Raw genomic sequence first — 12,461 nt, forward strand, 5'->3', positions numbered from 1 at the left:
ATCAACTGGCTACAGAAGAGACAAATTGCTTCCTTTAGTACACCAATACCTCCAATGACTTATCTTTATTGGTAAAAGAAACAAGAAAGGGGACTAGAGCCGGGCGTTGGTGGCGCACGCCTTTAATCCCAGCACTCGGGAGGCGGAGGCAGGCGGATCTCTGTGAGTTCGAGGCCAGCCTGGGCTACCAAGTGAGCTCCAGGAAAGGCGCAAAGCTACACAGAGAAACCCTGTCTCGAAAAACCAAAAAAAAAAAAAAAAAAAAAAAAAGAAAGGGGACTAGAGGTCAGGATCTTTGTACAAGTCCACCACAGTCTCATACAGCTCTCCATGGCATCTTCTCCACCTACATTACTACTGTCTCTGTCTCCTGCCTAGACTACCGCCCCCTTCTCAACTGGTTTTCCCTTGAGTCTTGTCCTCCCCAACTCCCTTGTTCATGCAGTGTTAAACCTCACACACTGAAGCAAAGTGGTCCAAAGGAATCCTCAGCTCACAAGGAATTCCAAGGCCAGTGTGAGCTGTAGGACAATGTCTAAAAAAAAGGGGGGGGGGGTAGCAGAAAAAAAAAAAATATATATATATATATATATATAGGTTAAAGTCCAAGATCTCCTTTTCTACAACACGAGAGCTGGTCCTTCTCTGCCCACCTCACATCATACCTTGACTTTTTGTTTTGCTGTTTTGAGACAGGTCTCCCCATGTGACTGAGACTAGCTTAGAACTCCTATTCATCCTTTCTCTTCTTCCATCTCCTGAATGCCTGAGTTACAGGCATTCGCCATCAACCCCATCTTTCTTCTTCTAAACTAAAAGGTTTTCAGATTCAGGCATTCCCCCTCTACCTTGATTTTTATGAAGCAACACAATTCAACTGTTCCAGCTTCCTAAAAGCCAATAATTGTTACATATTCCTTAAAGGGCAATTTAAAGAATAAACTGAAAGTTCAATAATAGCTCGTCTGGTGCAGGCACACTTACTAAAGCCTGACAACCTGAGTTCAATGCCCAGACCCACGTGGTGGGAGGAGAACCAACTCCCCCAAGCTGTCATCTGGCTTCCACATATGTCCTGCAGAGCATGCGCATGGGTGTGCACACACACAAATTAAATAAGCACAATAAAAATATTAAGTGTCAGGCCGGGCGTTGGTGGCGCACGCCTTTAATCCCAGCACTCGGGAGGCAGAGCCAGGCGGATCTCTGTGAGTTCGAGGCCAGCCTGGGCTACCAAGTGAGCTCCAGGAAAGGCGCAAAGCTACATGGAGAAACCCTGTCTCGAAAAACCAAAAAAAAAAAAAAAAAAAAAAAAAAAAAAAAAAAAAAAAATATTAAGTGTCATTTCTCTACAATTCATGAGTGGTTAGGTAATGCCTACTTTGAGTCAATATGTACACAAATACCAAGACCACTGTCGTACTGCTGGCTAATTTAGTTTACTCTTTCTCTTTCTTCTTCTAAACTAAAAGGTTTTCAGATTCAGGGAAAGGTCAGTGGCCTATCTGACTTTCTATTCCCAGGACCTGGTATAGTGCTGAACAACTGCATTCTTTACTGGTTGAGCAAACACACTGAATGAGTATCACAAATGAGATTTTTTTCCTGGCTGGAGAGATGGCTCAGCAGTTAAGAGAACTGACTCCTTTTCTACATGACCTGGGTTTGATTCTCAACACCTACTTGGCAACTTACAATCAGCTGTCTCTAGTTCCAGGGGATCTGACACCCTCTTCTGGCTTTTGTGGGTACCAGGCACACAAATGGTGCAGATATACATGCAAGCAAAACACTAATATATAGCATTAAGGGAAAAAAAAAAAAAAGGAAGTTTTTTTTTTCCTTTTAAACAATGCCTAAAAACAATTCAGAGGAGGAAAAAAAAAAACAAACTGAAGTAGAGTAACTGACCCTCTGGGAGCACCAGATCTGTAAAATGACATTTAAAATTATATTAAGTAAAAAGTCAATTTGAAGTTCCTACTTTGCAACTTGAAAACAAACTGAAAAGTCTAACATCTACATGACACATGTACGTACGTGCGTGCGTGCGTGCGTGCGTGTGTAAAGCATGTGGTGGGGGAATACATGCATGCGATACATGGAGGTCAGAGGAGGACAGCAAGTGCCCTTCTCCACCTTGTTCCTTTCAGACAGGTTCTCTCACTGAACCTCGAGTGTAAATGATCCTTGGGGCCCCACCCACCACAGCACTAGAGTTACAGAAAATGGATGCTCTTACCCTCTTACCCACCTACCATATGAAATATATTGTAAAGACCCAAAAGAAATACTTAGAACTCTGGACTTGGATTGGCAAGTGGCTCAGTGGATAAATGCATTTGCTGACAAGCCTGCCAACCTGGGTTTGATCCCTGGGACCCACATGGTGGAAGGAGAGAAGCTACTCACACAGGTTGTCCTCTGACTTCCATGTGTACCCAGGAGCACATGCACAAAGTAAGTAAATGTAATAAATATAAATAAGTGCAATAAAAAAATTTTAACTTAGTGAACTGAAAATGAACAGTGTTTATTTGTTTGTTTGTTTGTTTATGGGACAAGCTGGCCTCTTGGTCACCCAAGCTGGCCTCCAATTCACTACACAGCTAGATGACCTTTTATTACAGATCCTCTTACTTTCACATACTCAGCGATGAGATTACAAACCAGGCGTGCACTAGCACACCCAGTTTTATGCAGTGCTGGGGCTTTATGAATGCTAGACAAGCATTTTATCAACTGAACTATATTTCTAGGCCTTAAATAAACAATTCGAGTAACTAAATTTGAACTGGAATGAAGTTGTTTTTATTAGAAAGAATGCTAACTCTCTGCTCCTCCTACAGACCCTCCCATTTAAACATTTGCTTTTATCAATACTCAAAACAATCTCTACAGGTTATGTTTCTGTTGTTGTTGTTGTTTAATTACATTTATTTATTTATTTGGTGGGCAAGGCTCAAATCCCACAGAAAATAATCTTCAGGATTCAGTTCTCTCTCTCTTTTTTTTTTTTTTTTTTTGGTTTTTCGAGACAGGGTTTCTCTGAGTAGTTTTGGACCCTGTCCTGGATCTCACTCTGTAGACCAGGCTGGCCTTGAACTCAAGAGATTCGCCTGGCTCTGACTCCTGAGTGCTGGGATTAAAGGTACCCACCACTGCCACTCGGCCAGTTCTCTCCTTTTGTAGGTTGCTGAGGATCAAACTCAAGTCTTCAGGCTTGGCAGCAAGTACCTTTACCTGATGAGCCAGCCATCTTGCCTGTCCAGTCAAAACTATTTCTAAGAAACATATCCCTGACTCTACTTAATTCTCAGTCTCTTAAGTAAATCAAGTTTTTGGTGTCTCCATTAAGTGTTAAAGGATGTATATTTAATACACATTCATAGACCACAAATCCAATCGTGTATAGGAATGTGCACATACACAGGAATCTGTGCAGATGAAATGATTAATAATTTTTTTTCCTTCTGGGAAGTACAAATGTTAAGAACTACCACATCAGTGGGGTGGTGGCACACACCTTTAATCCCAGCACTCAGGAGGCAGAGCCAGGTGGATCTCTGTGAGTTCAAGGCCAGCCTGGTCTATAGAGCGAGATCCAGGACAGGCACCAAAACTACACGAGAAACCCTGTCTCGAAAAACCAAAAGAAAAAAAAAAAAAAAAAGAATTACCACATCTTACTTTATATATATATTGGAATCCTTTGGAAGAAAATAAAAGTAAGTAAAATATATCAAGTGCTAAATCAACATCATATTATATGACTACTCTCACTACAAATGTACTACATATAAATAAGTAGAACCATCGAATGGCACACAAGGAATAACAATATGCATAAGCATGATCTAGATTTCAAACTTTCACCAAGCATTTGAAGAAAAATATAGAAAGAATAATAATGTAGAGAGCCAATGTTTTCTTTAAAAAAATAAGCACCTGAGTTCTCATGTGATTTTGGAAACTCCTGAGGTATTAGAATGGGCTTATATCTAAGCAGAAATATGTTTGCTGAGAATGTGTGAGGTCCTAGATTCAACCACGAGTACCACATTCACTAATACATAAGAAAGAAATTACAAAGTGTTAAGAGGTTTTTGGGTGATGGGGACTGATGCAAGTAGATCCTCCCTGTATTTTAAAAATATATAGTAAAAAGCCATAGTCCTTTCAGGAAGAAAAGCAGTATAATAAAAATCCAACAAACTTCTCCATTTTCTCAAAAGTAGTAAATTGACATATAAACTACAGACAAATCTTGTTTTTCACTTAACCCTATCTTTACCTCCTGATAAAGCCATGATAATCAGAAAATAAAATATAATACTAAGAAAAAAGAAATCAGCCAAATTCTTATGGTAGACCATATTTACCATAAGACCATAAAACAAAATACAAATAACTGGTCTACAAGGAATTGTAGTAACATATTTTACAAAGCCATAATTGGTTTGACTTAAATACTATATGAAGATGGCAGTCTGTAAAAAGTAAGTTCAATAAACTCTAGTGGTCTAGATAAAATGGATTAAAAGCACATGTGAACTATCACAGAAAAAATATTATTGTATTTTATACTACCATCATATGATTCAAAGCAACTGTGACTAGTTCCATGAATGCCCCATACTGAGTAGCCTATGTATTATTCTGTTGATATAAATAATACAAAATCTATTGAATGAGTATTGATCTTAAAAACAAAAGAAGGTAGCTGGACGGTGGTGGCGCATGCCTTTAATCCCAGCACTCAGGAGGCAGAGGCAGGCGGATCTCTGTGAGTTCGAGACCAGCCCGGGTCTACAGAGCGAGATCCAGGACAGGAACCAAAACTACACAGGGCCCGGTCTCAAAAAACCAAACCAAAACAAAAACCAAAACCAAAAGAAGGTAAGGTCCTAAGCTCAATCCTAGCACCACAAAAATAAACAAAACTCAAAACAGCCCTTTTTTCTGCCTCATGACCTCCACAAGATATAATTGTGCCTTATCACACCCTCCCATCATGATAAACCCAACCATCTGAAGCTATTAGCTAAAAAACAAACAAAACCACCCTCAAAAAAAGGGGAAAAATACATGTTCCTGGCTATTACAAGTCAGCACACTTCACAATTACAGATATATATATTACATATATATATATATATTACATATATATATTATATATATATATATATCTATATATATATATATCTCAAAGGGGTTTCTTAAATGCTATTGGCTATCTTTGGGGTTTATCATTTTTATGTTTATAGAAAAGAAAATTGGTCATGTTTTAATGGAAGCTACAAAAGCTGGAGACTCCCTCAGCAGAGACCCTTGCAGGCAAGTTGTGATGATTTAAATAAGAAATGTCCCCCCTCATGCACCCCCTCCCCCAGTCTCTAGCACTCGATTGATGAGTTCCCAGTTGGTAGTACTGTTCCCATGGATTTAGGAGGTGTGGCCTTGCTGGAGGAAGTACTTCACTAGGTCAGGGCTTTGAATTTTCAAAGCCTCCTCCTGCCATTCCCAGTGAGCTCTGCCTTCTGGTGCCATCTTAAAATGTGAGCTCAGCCACGTAATAGTGGTGATGGACGCCTTTAATTCCATCCCAGCACTTGAGAGGCAGAAGTAGACAGATCTCTGTGAGTTCAAGGCCAGCCCAGTTTACAGAGCTAGTTCCAGGACAGCCAAGGCTGTTACACAATGAAACTCTGTCGGGAAACACTAAAAACAAAGTGAGCTCTCAGCTTATTGCTCCAGATGCCATACCTGCATGCTACCATGCTTCCCTGCCATGATGATGATGGACTCTTACCTCTTTGAAGCCATAAACCCAAATATACCTTTTCTTCTATTAAGTTGCCTTGGTCATGGTGCTTTCTCATAGCAACAGAAAAACAATGCCTAAGTTCACAAGAAGGCAGGGACTGTGTCATTCACCTTTGTACCTGACATAGTCTCGGGTCACGGCGTACACTCATCTTGATGAACTAATCTGTGTTCATTCACTCAGCAAGCATTTGCTTGGTATCATACAATGTGCCAGGTGATACGGTATTCACTAAAACATGCTATACTCCGCCAGGCAGTGTGGTGCACGCCTTTAATCCTAGCATTCGGGAGACAGAGCCAGGCAGATTCTATGAATTCTAGGCCAGTCTGGGCTACAGAGTGAGTTCTAGAAAAGGCTCCAAAGCTACACAGAGAAACCCTGTCTCAAAAACAAAACAAAACAAACAAACAAACAAAAAAAAAAAAACAGGTTATACTCTCTATGTTTGTAGACTTCAAATCCAGTACAGGGAGGGGAAAATAAACCAACAAATATGATTAAGTTTGTAATAGATGCTGTAAGGAAAACGAATAGGATATAAAAATAAAGGGGATCTACCTAGAATAGCAAACAAAAATCTCTCAAACCTTTAGAGGGCATATTCAAAACTATTAGTGAGAAGGTAAATAAATAAGTATTGTAAAGCTTGACAAGCTATTTTCTAAACAAATAAACAAAGGCAGCTTATTTCTGCATTTTGAAATTCACCATTTTCCAAATAACTCCTGTTGTTTTCTAGCATCACCAATCTAAACATCAAGTTACAAAATACTCCATATTTTATATATAGTCATATGTATATAACTATTCCCAAACTAGTATTTTTTACAAACACGTTACTTTTAAAGAGCACCTTCTCTACATAATTAAAAAACAATCAGAGACAGGAGCAGCCCCTGTCATAGTACTTGGCCTGTGTTGGGTTTTGATTTGTTGTTGTTGTTGTTGTTGTTGTTGTCATCATTGGAGACAGAGTGTTGCTATGGAGTCCAGGCTCAAGAAAAGCTCATGATCTTCATGCCTTAGGTTCCCACGTGCTTAGAGTGCTAGGATTACAGATGTGCATCCCATACCAGGCTTGTGTTATTTCTTAAAGCAGAAGTCTCTCAAGTTAGCAAAATACCTTTATACTTAAATTCTGTGTTAGCAATAGATATATACATATAAAAAATCTGATAGATTGTGGATAGTAACGTAAGTATCAAAAGTGAAGAGGGAAAGGATTAGAACAGAAGGTGGCATCTTGGGGAACTCATTTCAATCTAAACTAGTTCTCAGAAAATTGGATGCAGGAAGCTTAGATCAGTTTTTTTTAAAGTAATTATAAACTGGTATTTTAAATAACTTTCATTAAAAAAATATAATTACCAGTAGGGCAGTAGTGGCACACGCCCTTAATTCCAGCATTCAGGAGGCAGAGGAAGGTGGATCTCTGTGAGTTTGAGACAAGCCTGGTCTACAGAGTGAGTTCCAAGATAGCCGGGGCCACACAGAGAAACCCTGTCTCGAAAAACCAAAAGAAAAAAAAAGAAAAAGACATTATTATCCTGTTTTTAACTTGGGAAATTGCCAGTCTTAAAATGTTTTCTATACATACCTTATTTTATCCATTTTGTGAGGCTGTTATTTAAATTTTTCAGAGTTCTGAGAATACTTTACTCATGCTCATATCAACGACAAGAGATATTTCCTACGGAAGCAACTGAAGTATTGGGGAGTTCATAGTTTATGAGAAATCACTAAGTTAGGAATTAGTAGGGCCAAGAGTTAAATTGTGTCTTCTGCTTCCAAAGATCATACAGCCATTCCTCTATTCCAGGCAGTCTCTAAGAGACCACAGCATCTCAGAAATAAGAAAATACCTAGGTCAGTGTCTCCAACTCAGTTTTTATGCCTGCCAAGCTAAAATCAACAATATCAACCTGAAAGCTTGTACGGTTTTTAGATCTCCCGTTAACTAGGAGGCTCCCAACTTAATAAACCAGTAATAACAAATTTTCCTTATAGTGGGCCAAGGCCCAATTCACTACTATTTAGTAGTCTGAGAAAACAGAATCAAAAGCCAGCACCTTTCTGGCTGACAGTTCTAGTCTCGGCAAAATTAAGGCCCTTCTAACATCTAACATTTAAATTTTACTTCCTACTTAAAAACTTGGGCAAAGTACGCTAACACTGACTTAGGAGACAAAGGTTAAGCAAATACTGTAATAAAATGTACCACGAGGACATATCCCAAGTCATCTAAAGGCTGAAATCATGTATTCAGCTGATAATATATTTTCCTTTAATCTATGCTGAATTTTTAAAAAGAAATTCTTAATCTCGTTGCTATCTTTGTTTGTTTCTTATGAGCTATTCACTGCAATTATGGCAGAGTCATTGAACCATGAAATTAAAACACAAAACCTAGTGTCCACATAAGAAAAACATGATGAAGGAAAGAGAGAACAGGAAATGGAGGAGATAGGCTATTAGGTAGGAGTGCAGACTATAAACACCCGAAACTGTAATTCATCAAACAGGAAGTCCTGAAATCACATGACAGGCAGGAAAATGAAATTAAAAATAAATGAAAAGGATTAAAATGGAAAGGCCTAAGAGCTCAGACAGGGAGAAAAAGAAAGGCCTTTAAATAGATACATTTGTTTTTTAAACAATTTTTGAAATAAATGTTATCTAAATATATTGATAAATAATCTGGTGACAGTTGAAGAACTACTTTCATTTTGTTATGTTTTTCTAATATCCACTCAATATTAATATCTACTACCAAAACACTACATAAAAGAATTTTCTCCTATAGTATAGAATTAAGTATTTATGGTAACCACAGGTTTGTTTTTTTTTTTCTCCCCACAACAGGAAAACTCAGAATTTTATACTCACAACTATGATATACCATCAGACTTCAATTGCTCTTACCCATTAATGTTGCTAAAAGACACAGGGAATACATTTCTTTGTCAACTTGCTCCTGAAGTTCCTTGGACAACAGTTTGCCAGTAACAGCAATATCTTCTGGCTTCACAGTGTGGGCCGTGTGTGAGTATGCCGAGTGTGGGTGTGCTGAAGCCGTGTGTGAGTGTGACTGACCACCTTCTGCTTTGCCTTTTAAGATCTCTATTGTAATTCTGTCACCATGCTGTAAAGGAACTGGCTCCTTTTCCATTCCCGCCTGGGGTGGCATTAACTCTTTAGGAGGAAAGCCGTATCGAATACACTGTAAATACGGAGGAATGTTGAACTCTCTGGCTATACTTTCCTGAAGTTCGAAAAAGGTTGTTGAAGACTTGAGGGTAACCATGGACTGCCGTCCATCATTAGTTGTTATTCGAATCTTCTTCTCCTTGGAAGTTGTAGGTGAGTAGGGAGCCTTGGTGGGGGTGGCAGGAGCAGAAGATGGGCCATCTCGAACAGTACTTGGGGAAACAGTTCTGGGCGGCCCCTTCTGCTCTTGTTTTAATCTCTCTGTTTTCCGTTTCTGCATTGCAGAAGCTTGCTCTGTGATGTTCTGTTGTATAGTTCTTTCAGTTTTACTCATGTTTAATTCTTCCTTGTGCAAAGTTTTTGCTTTCTGTCCAGTAAGAATAATTTTAGTTGGTAGCTGAGGCTCCAATTCTTGTCCTTGCACATCTCCAACTCTCTGAGCATGAGCACCATCTATATTTACAGGAGTGTAATCGTCAGGATTTTTTTTTGCAGTCTGATGCAATATAGTGTGGACAACTTTCTGAACTAGGATCTCACTCCCAAATTCACCTGGAAAGTGCTTGGTAACAAGTTTCATTGCAACATCATAAACGTTACTATTCAAGGATGGATCACTTTCATACTGGAACCAATATACTGTTTCTCTGACCACTCTTCCTCCCCATTCCAAAGTGATAGGAAAAGCTTCTGGGAGGTTGTCATATTCTTTACCTTCCCAAAAGTGTTTGAATCCACAACCACATTTGCCACCAGAAGACCTAGAATTAGTTCTGTCTCCGTCCAAATACACAATGGAGCCATCTCCTCTGACTCTCCGCACAGATGTGCCATGGCACCAATTACAAGCTGTTAGGTTACTCAATCCATAGTCTGGTGTCAGGACATCTTTCCCTGCATCATATGAACAAACCAAATTGTTTAAGGGAAAGCTGTAATTTTTGTCAGGCCTCAGCTGTCCATGAGTACTTTTTGCCAGGTTATACAGCTTCCCTCCTGAAGCCAACCACTCGGGAGGGACATGAAGTTCAGAAAGGGCACCACAGAGCAAACACTTGTGAAGGCGATTGTCCATCACTGCTTTTTTTGCAGCTGCTGTAACTTCCTCTGGCTGAACTCCTATCACCCCAGTCCTTCTGTAGAAATACTGATGGACATCAGCAACCAAACTAGGATGGATGCCATGTTTGTCCATAAAGACTTCTTCCATAGCAGCAACCAGCCTGAGTAAGTACTTATCTTGCAAACTTCTGTCTCCTCCAATAACACAACCACCATCTTCCTCGAGTTTGATGTACTTCTTAATAAGATCCTGAGGCACACCCCATGCTTTAGGAAGCAAATTCATGGGCAGTTTGGGCAAGGCAGCCCCTTTTATGCCTACCAAGGGAATATAATGGTTTCTACCAGAACTACTCCATGCAATACATATTGGCTTGTTCAAATGACCATCTTTCCCAGTGCACTTCTCTGCAGGTATGAGCCCAGGTAGAAAGGTGGCTGAATAATCACCAGAGCTTCTCATGCCACTGAGGGAATCTAAGAGAATTATGGGACGATGTAACACATTAGCAAGGCCAAATATGTGGATGTTTCTCAGGCCTAAGGGGACACCTTCAGGTGGCACAAACAGAGGGTCACACTCGTTGATAATGTCCTCCCACTCGGCAGCATCAATGAAGTCATGAAACAGGGCTTGATATCTGGCGAGGTGCTGCTGAAAGTGCTGCTTAAGATTCTCCCTCAGGGCATGCCAGAAGAGCTCTCGGCCCACCAGAGCCCGAGACACAGCATGCACCAGGCAGTGTCCATCCCCATCCACATGCACTGGAATGAGGCATTCCTGACTTTTATTGGCCCGTTTGATATCCTCGAGAGTGTCGTGCAAGTACAGGAGGCTTCCGGAGCGGTCCTTGCCGTAGCCCACGGTGTTGACGTGCTCTGGCTCGATGAGGAAGGCACGGTCACCCAGTAACGCGCAATCGAACAGTTCGCCCTGGTTCATGTCCCGGAGCAGCTTGGCCCGGCCCGTTTGTTTGTCCATTCCATAGCGTGCCAATATGGGCGACAATAATTTGCAGTGGTAGTTGGAGAGGCCCATCACCTTGACCAGTTCCGTGTTCTTCTTGGGTGCTCCCGTCACCCCGAGCAGCGCGTTCCGCAGCAGATTGTGCAGCACTACGTCCGGGTCGGTCACCTCCTCCACTCCCAGCAGCTGCTGCTGCTCGTGCCGCTGTCCGCACTCGGTGCACTCGATGCTGACCGAGCCGGAGGCCGGGAAGAACAGGCGCGCCTGGCACTTGGGGTCCGGGCAGCTCCCGGAAAGGATCCTCCGGTCCCTCCGCTTCGAAAGGCCCCCCGGAGTAGCCGCCGCCGCCGCCGCCGCCAGCGACGACGAAGTCTGCGGAGCCTCGGGGGGAGGCGGCGGCGGCGGCGGCGGCGGCGGCAGCGGCGGCGGCGGCGGCGGCTGAGACATCGCTCTCGGCTCTGCGCGGCGTCCGCAGCGACCCTCAAAGGCGCATAGCCGGACCTCCGCCGGCCCGACGAGGTCTAGTCCAGGCCGGGGCGAACGGCCCTCCTCTCCCTACCGGTCCCTCCTCCTCCTCCTCGGCGAGGGCGGAAGCGCCGGACGTTGTTTCTCTTCTCACTTCTCCACTGCCTCAGCCGTTGCCCCGAACGTAACGGCCACCACCCCACCCCGCACTCAACACTCACTCACTCTCGCTCTCTCCCTCAGACAGACATACACGCCCTCACTGAGACTGCGCAGGCGGCGCCTCCGCTCTGCCCTCTGGGAACCAGAGTCTTCCGGCTCCTCTCTCGCGAAGGAGTGTCAGGCGCTTCCGTCCAGAACGAACTTCAAATACCATGATGCAAAGCGACACGGAGCCCCAGGGGAGGAGGAAAAGGAAGGCCTCGGAAGGTGGGGGCAGGAAGGAAGAGGGCGATGACTCGCGGGGCTTGTCGGTAGTTGTATTTCTACCTGCGGCTCTCTTGTAGTTTAGTCCCCCTTCTACGGCCCAGGCGAAAGACTCAGAGAGACCACATTTCCTAGGATGCTGTGCGTGGCGTCCCGACACGCTTTCCCCTTGGGCAGAAGTTTGCTTGCTGAAAACAAGAGCGAAAAAGAGTGATGTGGTGGAGAGTCTGAAGTCCACGGCCGCTGCGAGACTTGGGGAGTGGAAAGGCTATAAGGCGAAAAGGGGGAAGAAATCCCAGTGATATCCCGGGCTAGGAAGTGGAATCCAGTGATCGAACCCAGGGTAGAGGTCCTGGATTAAATGGGAAATGGATTAAGTGGGGAAAGAGAGCTTTCTATGGGACTACTTTTTTTTTTTTTTTTTAAATATTAAATTTTCAAATACTCTCACGAAGTCGGTAGTATAGTCTTTATCGTGTAGGTAAGATTTAACTCCAAAAGGTT

General features: G+C 42.4%; 1 protein-coding gene across 1 annotated transcript in view; it reads right to left on the reverse strand.

Moving 5' to 3' along the window:
* Nucleotides 1–11,856, reverse strand: part of Vcpip1 (valosin containing protein interacting protein 1) — a 28,607-nt gene extending 16,751 nt beyond the window's left edge. Inside the window, exon 1 of the mRNA XM_006974682.4 lies at nucleotides 8,753–11,856. Within this exon, the coding sequence (XP_006974744.2) occupies nucleotides 8,753–11,513 (2,761 nt within the window). The 5' untranslated portion in view covers nucleotides 11,514–11,856. The remainder of the gene's footprint in view (nucleotides 1–8,752) is intronic.
* Between the last annotated feature and the right edge of the window lie 605 nt (nucleotides 11,857–12,461).

This window comes from Peromyscus maniculatus, chromosome 2 (assembly GCF_049852395.1).
Source record: "Peromyscus maniculatus bairdii isolate BWxNUB_F1_BW_parent chromosome 2, HU_Pman_BW_mat_3.1, whole genome shotgun sequence".
NCBI lineage: Eukaryota > Metazoa > Chordata > Mammalia > Rodentia > Cricetidae > Peromyscus > Peromyscus maniculatus.